Source organism: Scophthalmus maximus, chromosome 22 (genome assembly GCF_022379125.1).
Source record: "Scophthalmus maximus strain ysfricsl-2021 chromosome 22, ASM2237912v1, whole genome shotgun sequence".
NCBI classification, from domain to species: domain Eukaryota; kingdom Metazoa; phylum Chordata; class Actinopteri; order Pleuronectiformes; family Scophthalmidae; genus Scophthalmus; species Scophthalmus maximus.
The window spans coordinates 12894707-12908660 of NC_061536.1; the positions used below are offsets into that span (position 1 = coordinate 12894707).

Sequence of the window (13954 nt, forward strand, 5' to 3'; positions counted from 1 at the left end):
TTAGCCATGCCCTCCCTCGACTGGCTCTCGTCCTCCCCCTCCTCCATGCTTGGACGGTTGTGATGCTGTGATAAGGAGGTGAGAGGTAAATACTGTGCAACTCTGTTGAGGGGGAGCGGCCTCTGCCAACAGCCTGAGTGGCTACACCAACAATGTGTGAAGTTGTCTGGGGAATATAAAGTTGGATATCAGATAAGAATGTGCCAGGGCCGAGCTCTGTTGACTTTGCCCGTCCTCTCTGACATCTTTGCTTTTGTCTTTTGCCTGTTTTCTTTATAATATTTTCTCTCTTTGCTCTGTGTTACTTCTGATCGAATGCACAAAAAGACAAAGATATACACAAACAAAGACGAGGCGAATTAGCAGATTCGGTTGCCCAAAGGAATTCGTTGAAAGGGAATGACGTGGAAGGAAAAATGGCGAGGACAGATACTGTACTGACGGGATTCAGGAAGACAAAGCAGCAGACGCAAACAGAGTTGTGACAGGCGACGGGGAGGTTGGGGCGCAGAGGAAGCCATTGTTTTCACGGGGGAGCACCTTTTAGTGCGACGATGAGAGAGCGACGCTGGCAGGCGGACACAAGCAGAAGGTCTTTGGATTAATGTGGGGCTGATTTTAAAAAGCACAGTGTGTGTACAGCATGTCCAACAAACAACAAACAGACGGACAGACGGACAGATGGACGAGCCTCGCATGCTGTCTGATGAACTGGGGAGAGGAGACAGTTCAGTACCGTCTGACCAGTGGCAGCTTATACGCAGATTTAGAGACAGACGCTTCTGAAATGGCGTGTTTCATTCACAAACCATCTGCAGTTATTGTTATTAAGTTGTCGTCAGCAGATACAAATTAAATATCTTGAATCTGTTTAATCTCATAAAAGTCACATGCACTTAGTGGAATTTTTTTTAATACTTCTGAGATCTCATAATATTCTACTACTTCTGCCAAAATTTTGCCTTTTTTTTATTTGCTCAGATCTCCTCTGATGCATTAAAAATAAGTAAAAACAGACGTACTGAATTCTGTGCATCCCCCATTTTTGTTCCAATGGATTTTTTTAATATCCAGAATGAGTAATAGGAACAAATGGGCCTGAAACAGATGACGCACTGAAAGACGGACAGAGAGAGAGAGAGAGAGACGGGCATGTTGCCTCTGCTGCTCATACATTTGTTGTTTTGATTGATGTGATAATTCTGGTTCTGAACAACCGCCTCCGGGATGAGCCTGTGAAAGACGGAGGAGGGAGGGTGGGGGGGCGTTCAGGAACACAGAAAAGCATGAAAGCAAAAACAGGAAGACATTGATCTCCCACTGGGATTGAATATAGTTTTGCTTAAAAAATTTAAAAGTTAGTTTTAAATATTTGAAGCGTTTTTCTGCCCGCTGCTGCTGAACCACCCCCCCCCCCCTTCTCACAACAATACCTGAAAGACAATAGAGATGTTGAAAACGGTTGAGCAGTGGTCTCCTGTTAGATACGAACACGTTTCCAAGCCCCCCCCCCCCTCCCAGAAGAAAATCCTGTATTACTCTCTGTGTGTCTGTCTCACGGGGAGTTGATCAGCGGCACGACAATCCCACAAGAACGGGAGGAACATGACTCTCCAGGGACAGAGCGAGGCGATAATGAGGTTTCTTAACCGGCGGCAGTTTGAACGCAGCACAGGTTTGCATGAGATTTGTATCTGCATGTGCACGTCCAATCAAAGAGGAATCATTCACTCATTAACCCCGAACCGTCCCTGTGTCTGGCATGGGTCAGACCGAGGCTTTAAACGAAGCCCCCGCCGCAGGCAAATTTGGAAACAGATTCTCCTCCCCTCGTTCCTCGTCCCACTGAAAGAGAAAGGAGGGAGCGAGCGAGCGAGCGAAAGGACGAGGGCTGCGAAAGGCAGGAAGAGAGTGAGCGACGAGGGCAGAGGCGGGAAGGAAGCGAGGGGAGAGGAAGGAGGCGTGGGGGCCGGCTGCCAGGTTTCTCTCCGGAGAAACACTTTGCCCATTTCATCCTCCTGGTTTTCTATTTATCGCTCTTAGACACCAACTCCCCTTCGGTTCTAGTGGCATGACGGCAACTTCAGAGGCAACGTTTAAAGGACGACCACTGTCTCTAGTGTCTCTAGTTAGAGAACCAGTCATCAGCCTTCATGTTCTGTCTATTTGCTGTTTGTCTTACTGTAGGTGTGTACTGTACATCTGTCCCGACCGGGAAGTTGATCGTCTTTGAGGGATGTTTCAGACACACCCCGTCAACACGACTATTCCTCTCCTCATCCGTCGGCAGCTTGACAGATGTCAGTTAAATATAGAGCGTCCACACGTGTTCATGTATAGCAGACATACAGTTCTATTAAAAAATAAGCGCCTGGTGGCTGATTCCAATAGTAGGGAGAAAAGAATTTTCCGATGCCAATACGTCGTCATCAAACCCTCATGACAAAGAAATGATATCGAGGCTTAGTATTGTACAGTTTTACCATAAACGTTATGGTAAACAACGAAGAAATAAAGAAATTGAATTATTTCAAATTTGAAGATGAATGCACATCTTTTCTGCGTTGTTTATTTTGTGAAATAAAAATGTTCATGCAGGCAAACACAAACGCCTGTGTGCCTGTGAAAGGTTCGTGTGACCAACCGATGAATCGGTCGGGCTCGGATATCAGTGACGCCCGAGGTCAGTTGGAGTGTTGCCGCCGTTGTTGTTGTTGTTTTATTCTCTACAGTTGAGCCCAGTAAGAATATTTGAGATTATTGGAGTCATGCGTTTCATCTGTCTCGGTGTCTCTCCACGTGTGTTGTTTGAAAGAAGCATCACATTCATGCAGATTCATGACCTGATTTTCTGCCGCTGGCTGGGGGGGGGCGGGGTTGGAAGTCCGTGAGACGTCTGTGGTCGTCACACTTCAAAGTCATGGAAACATGTTTATCAGTGATGAGGAGCTACATGATGAGTTCAAAACAATCAAAGTTACATTTCACAGGAGATAATTCTGTATTGGTGTGCAGGTTTGAAGTGTTTGTGAAAACAGCTGCGTTTCTCTTTTCACCTGGCAATTCACCAGCTTCTTAAACTGATGGAGTCCCATCCATGCAAACTGCATTCAGCCTCTCGCGTCGCCTCCCCAGCCTCAGTCACATCTTCTGTCGTCCCAGTGCTTTTATCGTCCGCCCACACACTGACCTGCGGCCGAGGAGAGGAAGCCAGTGTGGGTTTGTGGTCCAGGTGGAGGAGAGGCGTTGTGGGATGAAAGGCGATAGAAGAAGAAAAGAAGGAGGCAGCTGTGGTCGGGGGAGCAAAAGGAAAGAGGAGAGGTGGATGACAAGGTGGGAGGAAGAGGATGAGGAGGAGGATGAGGAGGAGGAAGAGGAGGAGGAGGAAGAGGCCAAGCGTGGTGGCGATAGCAAAGTTAGCTCAGTCAAGAGTGTGCTGCTGCGTGTTCGCCGAGAAGAATGACAAGTATGTGGGAGATTTTCCAGAGCCCTTTTTTGGTGAAGCAGAGAAAGAGCAGAGAGGGAGAGAGTGAAAGAGAAGATCCACAGAGTGACAGGAGGGAGGAGGAGGAGAGAGGAGGGACAGAGATGTAAACGCACACACCCACGTTACATGTTTATATACATCCCAGTGTGTGTTTAGATGGTGAATGGGGTGTGTGGACTTTCCCTGTTTTTTCCTTCTCTGTTCCCGTCTATCTCTGACACACACACACACACACACACACACACACACACACACACACACACACCAGGCGCAGGGTGGAGTGGGTCATGGCTGCAGTCATTGTTGTTCAGGCCGACAGACTTCCTGTTCCAAGCGGCGATGACGCCCATCGCCACAACACAGCTGCATCCAAACTGGACAGGAACACACACACACACACACACACACACACACTGCTCATTCATATTTAATCTTGCTCAGAGCTGTACCTGCAGAACACTTAATCATTTCTTTTCACACACATTATTACGCACGTAGATTCACACTTTAACACACACACACACACACACACACTTAGAGCCTTGGCATGGGTAGCCTGTAGTTTGATGCCATATTTAAAACAGATGAGCACAAACCTGTGAAGCCGTTGATTACGACTCAGACTCTCAGTGGATCCGCAGGAGGAGTTACCGCGGCGTTACGTCTGCGAGCGTGTAGACATCCTCAACACATCATAAAACCTTTAGAGCTTTTAAATACACACAGAGGTGGAGGAAGAGTGAAGGAAGGCCTCTCAGATTTAGACCCTTCTTACCTGAAATGTTATTTATGCACAATTTCTGTACTTGACACAGCAGAGGGTTAGGGGTCGCCCGATTGAAAAAGTAAGAACAAAGCATCACTCAAAGTCAAAGTAGCTGCATTGTCATTATATTGAGGTGGTCCAACAATATCACGTTCCCTGAGGCCAAAAATCATAAAAACACGAGACAGTTAAAAGACAATTACAACAATTAAAGACGTAAAACCGCTAAATAGTTCATGTGCTATAACAAACCTTGTTTTCTTCTTTACTGTTACGGGGGAAATGGGGAACGAGTCCTTTTCATTTTTTTTCAGATGTTTTGGTTTCTGCTGTATGTCATAAAATAATATGCAGTGGATTGTTTTTGTTTGAATGTTGGACCCGAGACGGTTGAAGCTTTTTCTTCTGGGCCCTCTTGAATATTTCACCGAAACCCAGACCTTGATTTTCAGTCTCCTTCACACACCAGATATGTTCCCCAGGTTACCAAAATCTGGTGTGTGTGTGTGTGTGTGTGTGTGTGTGTGTGTGTGTGTGTGTGTGTGTGTGTGTGTGTGTGTGTGTGTGTGTGTGTGTGTGTGTGTGTGTGTGTGTGTGTGTGTGTGTGTGTGTGTGTGTGTGTGTGTGTGTGTGTGTGTGTGTGTGTGTGTTACCCTTGTCTCTTTGTGTGGCCCGTTTGGGGGTTTGGCTGCCGCAGCATTACAAACCACCGGCCCCCTAATTCTCCCTCTGCGGCTCCATTCTGAATGTCAACACTCCTCGAACATTTCCATGTCAGCGAAGCCCCCCACATTATTACCGCCGAGACCCCGTTCTATTGGGATCGTGTCCCAGAAATGACCAAAAGAAAAGAAGTTTCATCAGCGGTGGTTTTTACAGTTTTTCCCACCGGACAAAGTTGTTTTGTGGATTTGGGGCGAATTGTCTGACGACGTTTCTTTTTAGCCGAGCTGTTTTTTTCGTTCTGACATTTATTGCATTATCTGAAGGTTATGGGTTTGTTTGTTTTCTCAACGCTGTTTACCCCTTTAAAGAGAAACATTAAAACAGCATTTTATAGGTCAGTGTCCTTGACTATGAAATGTTAGTTAAGGCCTGTTACAGTTTTGTCACACGCCCATGGTCCAGTCTTTGAATTCAATTTGGCGTCGCCTTTCAACTCCGTAATTGATCAACTAATCTAATGAAACAGTGAAAACTGTGTGTCACAGCTAATAATATTATAGTCTGAGTCTAACGTGATGTAATGAAGCGTCTTTTCTTCTGTCCTGCCACCATTTCAAAAAGATTTAGAATAAAATAAGACAGAGAATAGCTGCAAATTCTTACATTTATTTAAGTTATACCAGTGGATATTTGGCAGTTTTTGTTTCATTAATGACTCACTGATTATTCATAATGTGGTTGTAGATTATTTTGATTTTAAGAATAGTCTTTTGTGTGGAAATGAAATAATTCTAATTGCTTTGGACCTCTGCGATCTGTCCAGTGACCCACATAGGACCCTCGGCTGGGCTGTATGACTTTAGATATAGTAAATCTGAGCTGTGTGTGTGTGTGTGTGTGTGTGTGTGTGTGTGTGTGTGTGTGTGTGTGTGTGTGTGTGTGTGTGTGTGTGTGTGTGTGTGTGTGTGTGTGTGTGTGTGTGTGTGTGTTTGTGTTGGTCTTTTTTTGGTCAGGGAAGTGAAGTCTGGTTGTGTTTAGTGTCGGGTGGCTGCTTCTATTGTCATCACAAGATGGCTCCAGCCGTCCACTGTGGCACGTGTGTGTGTGTGTGTGTGCGTGTGTGTGTGTGTGTGTGAGTAATGTGGCAGGACAAGAAAAGTCGTGTGTGTGTATTTGCTTTTAATGTGTGCCGTTGTAGGTCTGTGCGTCCTCTTGTGTGTGAATGCAGGTGTGTGATTAAGTGAGGTTGTGTGCACCCATGCATGTGTTAGTGTACTCAATATGTGTGTGTGTGTGTGTTGTCGACTCAGCCTTTTCCAGCCATCCCCTTACCCGTCTACCCCTCTAATCCCCGTAATCCCCTCTCTCCCCCTCCTCTTTTCCTCCTCCCTCGCTCCTCCGGCTCCCTTCCTGTCTCCCACTCCTCTCTTATCTCTGCACATCCCTCTGTCTGTCTTTCGTCCCCTAATAACAACTCACATCTATATGTAGGTTCACCGTGTGGGACGCTTCACCTCCATCTGTTGTCATGCAGACTGAATGTGGGATGTGTATTTTTGACGGCAGACCCTTCTGCTCATACACACACGTCGCTCTTTCTTTTATTCACTCATTAATGATGCAGTAAGTCAATCAACCAATCGAATAATAACATCCCCCCGTCCCTCGCTCTGTCTCTGTTTCCTTCTCCCAGGCTGTGGAGAGAGAACAGGTGGATAGCATTCAACCGAAGCTGCAGCACGTCAACGCGGTGGGTCAGGGTCTGATCCAGAGCGCCGCCAAACACACCGACACCCAGGCGCTGGAGCACGACCTGGAGACCACCAACCTCCGATGGAACTCACTCAACAAGCGGGTACGATAAATAAAACACACTCAAGAGTTTCTGGTCGAGGTGTCTCTCTGTGTGCCCGGCTGATTGGTCGGTAGCATCCAGTAGTTTAAAAAAATAAAATATAAACCGCCTCTTCTGTCTTCAGGTGGCCGAGCGGATCGCCCAGCTGCAGGAAGCCCTGTTGCACTGTGGGAAATTTCAGGATGCTCTGGAGCCTCTGCTGAGTTGGCTGAGCGACACAGAGGAGCTGGTGGCCAATCAGAAGCCTCCGTCCGCAGAGTACCGTGTGGTCAAGGCCCAGATCCAAGAACAAAAGGTAAGACGAGCACGAAGGGGACGGAAAATAGAATATATAATGCAGGTGATGAGAAATCTTAAACATTTTCGAACATTTTCCGAAACCGTATTTGTGCAGAGCAGTGAGATGCAACAATGAAAGAGTCTTTCTTTAGTGTCACACACACACACACACACAAACACAGTCTATGATCTGTCTGCCTGGCATCCAAGCGGCCCCCAGTTGATCGTCTGCCAGTCAGACTGGCATAAAAACAGACACACGCACGCATGGTGGATGTATTGTTTTCAGACACACACACACACACAAACACACACACACACTTTTCCCTGTTTATCCAACACACGCTTCCTGTGTTTGTGCACATTAAAGTGCTCTGGTCCTAACCAGCGATCAATCACACGTGTTTACATCCGTGACGGAGAGATGTGTCACTGCTCGGCTGAAATAGAGAGTAAACTGTGGAGGAGTGACGTCCAGCAACTGATCTGAGACCAGTTCATGTCAGAGAGGGAGGAGGGGGACAGGAGGGGGGACGCTATCTGATCAGGAAGGAAGTGTTGTTCATGTTTGTTTGTTTTTCTGTGAAAACAGTTGGATGGCTGAGGAAAGTGAATAAAAGTTTGTTCCATATCTATCTTTTAAAAAGTGGATCCTCCATTAATTAAATGTTTAATAATAATTTTTAGGTAAATTAGATTTTTTTTTTATCTGTTAATCTGAGTCCTTTCAGGATGCATTGATAAAAGGTTTAAAGAGCTTATAATAACTTTTGAATGAACTTTTATGATGAAAGAAAAATCAATCTACTTCTGTTTTAGAAAAATATTTAATTATCCCATCTCAGACACAGATGCAGTCATAAAAGATTTGCATATTTTAATTGTCTTTTAGTGAGGCTGCAGTTTACGTTGTTGGTCATTTTTATTGTGTTATGTTATTTGCCCAGCTGCTCCAGAGATTGTTAGACGACCGCCGGCCAACGGTGGAGATGATCCGAGCTGAGGGCGAGAGGATCGCAGCCACAGCCGACACTCAGGACCGGGAGAAGATCCAGACGCAGCTCCACTGTCTGGCTGAGCAATGGACTGAGCTGCTGAACAAGGCCAGCGGCAGGTAGGTTCAGGGGGAGGGGGAGCTCCAGTGTGTCAAATGATCCTCCGCCCTGCTGATCTATGACCTCTGTGGACTGAGGAATTCCCCTGGAGTCATTATGAGTTAGGTATCATTTGGCTCTCGTGGACGCTCCTGACTTTCTTTGGATTTCAGATCGTGAGGATTTTAGACACATCACAAAACATCACCTCAGCTTTGAAAAACACTGGTAATTTTCGCAGAAAGAAGAAAAAAAATCCCAGATTTGTCATGATGTTAACATGTGGTGCGGGAAAGTCATCAGTGGTGTTACCTCAAAGACATTTCCTGTTTTCTGGTTTCCTCTCTGGTGACTCAGCTGAACATCACTGTAATTAAAGAAAGAATTGTTTCATTACTTTGTTTGTTTGTTTGGAAGGTAAAAAAAGATTTCTTTCACATGCAGAACACACGATGCGCCTGCTCATGTAGATACGAACCATTATTCAAAATGTTTACAATATTTTTTTTATTCCAGGGACCTTGCTCCAAGCCATGGTTATAAGACACTGCTGTTATGTTTCTGGAATTTATTGCACCGTCAAATATGAAGAGATTACACGCACACCCATCATCTCTGTCCGTCTCAAACACACACAAATCATTCATTCTATCTGTTTATGAAATTCCTCAACAACATTAAACATCCGATAAACGGTTTACCAAAAAAAAAAAAAGAAAAGCTTGACAGCTGCTGGAAACAGAATCAGGCCCAATTGAAGGAACGACGCGTCCGTGAAAAGCAATAATATCTCAATAAAAGTCCCCCCCCTCCTCCCGTTAATCTCATGGTGTCTGTGCCCCCTCTCTTGTCTCTCAGGCAGAGGCAGTTGGAGGAGCTGCAGGTTTTGGCTCTTCAGTTCCACGAGGCCCTGGAGCCGCTGGGAGAATGGCTGAGCGCCACCGAGAGGCGCCTGAGCTCCGCCGAGCCCATGGGCACCCAGACGGCCAAGATCACCCAGCAGATCACCAAGCACAAGGTACCGTTCGCACGGACCGTGCCCCCCTTTACGGAAGAAGGGTTTTGTTTTTATTCGTCAATGAGCAGGAGACTGGATCCCTGACCTTTTACCTCGTCACGAAAAACTGAAATGTCCTGTTGCAGACAAGAATAGAGAATACGTGCTGACTTACTTACTTTACCATTATGTAGCAGAGATTCCAGTTGTTTCAGGTGACGAGGAGAAAACAAACACGCACATAGTCGTGAATCTTGTTGCAATGCAACTCAGGCTCAGTTTAATTCAATAAAAAGCTGCTGGAGAGGAACAATCAGGCACAAGAACCACAATCATGACTTCTTACTTCACCTTTTAATTCATTTTATTTTATTTATTCATGATAATTTCAGTTTCTCGATTTCATTTCAGTTGTATCAAGTTTTTTTTAAGTATAAACATTTATTCAAGTTGTTCGACTCATTCATCCGTTGACGTTTATAATTTCTTATGATTTGTCATTTGCATGATCATATTTTAAGTTTTTATCCATCTGTTTTTTTCTGTTTTACTGTTGTTTCTCACTCCCCTTCACCTTCCTATAAAACACACACACTTCCAAACACAAACACACACACACACACACTTCCCAGGCGCTCCAAGAGGACGTGTCCGAGCGCGATGCCGAGGTCGACCACCTCGAGTCCCTCAGCCGGTCGCTGGCCCCGCTCAGCTGCGCAGCGGCCCGCGATTGGTTGAGCGAGCGCGTGGGGGCGGTGAGGTCGGGTCACACGGAGCTCGCCGACAGGTGCTCGCGGCGGGCGGCCCTGCTGGAGCAGGCGCTGGCCAACGCTCGGCTGTTCGGGGAGGAGGAGGTAGAGGTGCTGAACTGGCTGGCTGAGGTGGCTCAGCGGCTGGATCAGGTCTCGGTCCAGAGCTACCAGCCTCAGCTGCTGGCCGAGCGGCACAGACACACTCTGGTACGACTCCATGATCACGAGCGAACGAACGACAACCTGTGTGCTTCACCTCGTGATACACGACCACAGATCTTTGTAACTTTGTTTGCTCTACGAATATTTAGTATATAGTATAAAAATAGTATTTAAAGAAACTTCAAATCAAAAATATTTATGTATATTTGACAACCCTGCACATTTCAAACTGTGTGTAAACCACAAACACTTTCTGGTGGGAAACGTACACACGATAGATTGTGACAAAACAATAATTACCTACTGCATATGTATATAATATGAACTTTGGTATTTTGGGTGTAAAGAACAGATTTGGTGCAGCTTGATCTACTGTATACGGAAAACGTACACACAGTGTTTATGATTGTGTTATTGTAGCACAAAGGAAAGTCGTTTTTATCTTTGATATCTTGTTTTTCCTTCTCTCAGTCTCTGAACGAAGAGATCTTGAGCAGGAAGAAGACGGTGGACCAGGCCATCAAGAACGGACAATCTTTACTCAAACAGACCACAGGTTTGTTTCCACTTCGTCAGAAGATATTAAAAATGTCTGGACATGGATCCAAATAATGCAAATACATATAATAAAAACATATTTCTTCACTGACATCTTTTATTATTTTGCTCATTAGCAACTACGATCAAAAATATTTGGTGTTTCAAGATTCCATCATTGTGACACTTGAGTTTAATTCCACTACGTTTATTTCCGCTGTATTTATTCGATAAGTTGTGTTGTTTTTTGTATGTTTTTTAAAATCTGTATTTAGCATCTCACTACATAGAAACATCAGGCTCAGTAAAAGAAAATTATTAATCGGTCAAACACCATTTCAGTTTCCTACCCCCATGATCACCCTTGTCATATGTTAAAACAAGTACGGTATGGTGAAGTTTGCTAAGCTGTCAACAAAAACATGTCTAGTCTAGTATGTGAATTTTATGAGATACTATAAGAATGAAGACTCTGGTTAAGTTACAGTAAAATATCAGATCTTTTGTCACATAAAAAAAGTAGAAGTAGAAGAGATGAGATGAGATGAGAGTAAATTTAAGTAACAGAAACATGTCTTTCTTTTGACTGCACATAGTTCACTGACCGATAGTTCTCATAAGGATTATGAAATCATCAGGACTTTCCACGTGCGTCTGCATCTCTTCGAACTGACCCCGTGTGTGTCGTTTTTTTCCCCTGCTAGGTGAGGAGGTTCTCCTGATCCAGGAGAAACTGGACGGCATCAAGTCTCGCTACGCCGAGATGACGGCCTGCAGCAGCAAGGCCCTGCGCACGCTGGAGCAGGCCCTGCAGCTCGCCACGCGCTTCGCCAGCGCGCACGACGACCTCAACCAGTGGCTGGACAGCGTGGAGGCGGAGCTCAGCAACGTGGAGCCTGACGCCACGCCGGCCTATCAGGAGAGACAGAAGGTAGAGGAAGGGATTTGGAACGACACTCTTACTTACCTGCACTTTCTTGGCTAACGGCTTAAAGACTTTACAGACTAAATCATCCGTATATTAGATCATATCTCCCCTTGTAATCAAACAACTTGATATATTTTTGAAGAGAGCAGCCGACTCCAGTCTATAAAAGCATTTTCAGCCGTTCCAGTATCAACCCACCCACAGCAGTTACCATAGAAACATTGATTTCTCTGAACTCAATAAGGTTTCAAAAGCCACTGAACAGATTATTGCCATTTCATTTGCTGTAGCCGTCCAGTCTGCTGTCACACAATGACCACGTACCAGTTAATATTCGCTTTCACTTTGCCACAGCAGAAGAGTAAAACAGCCTCAGCCACCACAGAAGTCTGTGATACACTTGATGGAATTGTTAAATGTGTTTTTACATTCTTTTTTTAAATGTCCATCTTTAAGCTAATTTGTAAAAACGAATCCTTCACTTCGCAGGAGCTGAAGAAAGTATCGGCAGAGAAGCGCCTGGTGTTGGACACGGTCAACGAGGTGGGCAGCGCCCTGCTGGACCTGGTGCCGTGGCGAGCCAGAGAAGGCCTGGACCGCCTGGTCGCCGACGGCAACCAGCGGTACCGGCAGGCCGATGAAACCATCACTCAGCGCGTGCAACTGGTGCAGGCCGCCATCCAGAGGTCACAACAGGTGCTGCAAGCGGTTTAACCCATATGGAAACATACAATTTTGAGCTGGTCCTAAGGTTCTTCTGTTTTTAAACCTCCTCTCCTCCGTCAGTACGAAGAGGCGGTGGATGCGGAGCTGGCCTGGGTCGGGGAGACGGAGCGTAAGTTGGCGTCTCTGGGGCCACTGAGTCTGGAGCCCGACGTGACGGTGGCCCAGCTGCAGGTGCAGAGGGCCTTCAACATTGACATCATCCGACACAAAGACACCGTGGATCAGCTGCTGGGCACCAGAGAGGAGATCATGGAAACTTGCAGCGACGCCCAGAAGGACGCGCTGATGGTGAGTCCCTGATGGAGAATCGAGAAGAAGACATTTAAATGTCTGAACATCGGCAAGGGATCATCTGTGGGAAGTTTAACATCTGAATGTCTTCACTAATTTCTCCAGGTGAAGACAGATTCTCTGAGCGGTCGTTACGAGGCAGTGAGCCAGAGCCACAGCGAGCGGTTCTCTGCTCTGGAACAGGCCCAGGTCCTGGTGGCTCGGTTCTGGGAAACCTACGAGGAACTGGAGCCGTGGTTGGGCGAGACGGAAACCCTCATCGCCCAGCTGCCACCGCCAGCCATCGACACAGATGCTCTCCGGCTACAGCAGGACCAGATGAGGGTGAGACAGACGGGACGTAGAACCTCACTCACTTTAAAAAAAATCTTTTTCTCCTGCTAATTGTCGACTTAATTTCCTCCCCAGCTTCTCCGGGAGTCGATTTCAGAGCACAAGCCGCACATCGACAAGCTGCTGAAGATCGGACCCCAGCTGGCCGAGCTCAGCCTCCAGGAGGGGACGTCGGTGACGCAGCGCTACTCCAAGGCCGAGAGACGCTACCTCGCCATCAAAGAGGAGGTGAAAGGTCGCGCCACAGCGCTGGACGAGGCGACGTCCCAGTCTGCACAGGTACGAAATTCACTGTAAACTCGGTGTTCCAACCGCAGACCTGCATCTGATGCGTTTTATTATTTGATCCGCTTCGGGCCCGAGACTCAGATTGAACTCAGTAAACTTTAGTAGCCTTTTGTGTATGAATTGAACTATTTGATTTTCACCTAGATAAAAAAAAATGTTTGTAAAGGAGGTTTGTTTGTAGCTTAATGTGAAGTGTCTGCTGCCTGACGTGATTATTACTAAACAGCATGAAGCTCATGTGACTGTTTTTGTGTCTCCGTCGTTGCTTTCACACACTAAATAAAATTGAGGATTTATTTTGCAACATCACAAGTTGAGTTAAAGCTAAATTTTCACAGCTTTTATTCAGACACATTTCTTTGACTTTGTGTTTCATGTCATCGAGGTCTCCTGACTTCTTTTATCACAACACGCTAGATTTCTTGACATATTTAGTTTTTCTTTTTCACTCCATTTCACGAGATATGGCTGGAGTCAACGTTTTGTACCGTATGCATGTCTCTGATTTAACTCATGTATTGTTTCTCCACCCTCCGCTCCCTTCACACTGAACCACCTGTTGCTCCCTCTCTTCCTCCACCTTGCACCAAACCCCCTCACTCCATCCACCTCCTTGTTCTCCTCCTCCTCATCCCTTTAACTTCACCTTAATCTCCCTCATCCTGTTCACCGTCCCTCCTCGTTTTTCTCTCCTCCATCCCATCCCTCGTTCATTGTGGATGTGCTGTGTGTGTTGCACCCCCCCACTACCCACTACCCACCACCATTTTCTCCATGGTCACTGCTCACTGCA

The 13954-nt window shown here is 46.1% G+C and overlaps 1 protein-coding gene across 30 annotated transcripts in view; it reads left to right on the forward strand.

The window, feature by feature from the left end:
- macf1a (microtubule actin crosslinking factor 1a) overlaps positions 1-13954 on the forward strand; it is a 187360-nt gene that overhangs the window by 154652 nt on the left and 18754 nt on the right. For 25 of the 30 annotated variants that reach the window (XM_047330031.1, XM_047330032.1, XM_047330040.1 and 22 more), the window contains 11 exons: positions 6613-6774; positions 6899-7069; positions 8001-8167; positions 9006-9165; positions 9777-10103; positions 10530-10614; positions 11300-11526; positions 12013-12219; positions 12310-12537; positions 12646-12864; positions 12949-13152. In XM_047330031.1, the coding sequence (XP_047185987.1) occupies positions 6613-6774; positions 6899-7069; positions 8001-8167; positions 9006-9165; positions 9777-10103; positions 10530-10614; positions 11300-11526; positions 12013-12219; positions 12310-12537; positions 12646-12864; positions 12949-13152 (2157 nt within the window). The remainder of the gene's footprint in view (positions 1-6612; positions 6775-6898; positions 7070-8000; positions 8168-9005; positions 9166-9776; positions 10104-10529; positions 10615-11299; positions 11527-12012; positions 12220-12309; positions 12538-12645; positions 12865-12948; positions 13153-13954) is intronic. The other 5 variants (XM_047330042.1, XM_047330041.1, XM_047330046.1 and 2 more) reach the window with 1 other exon arrangement.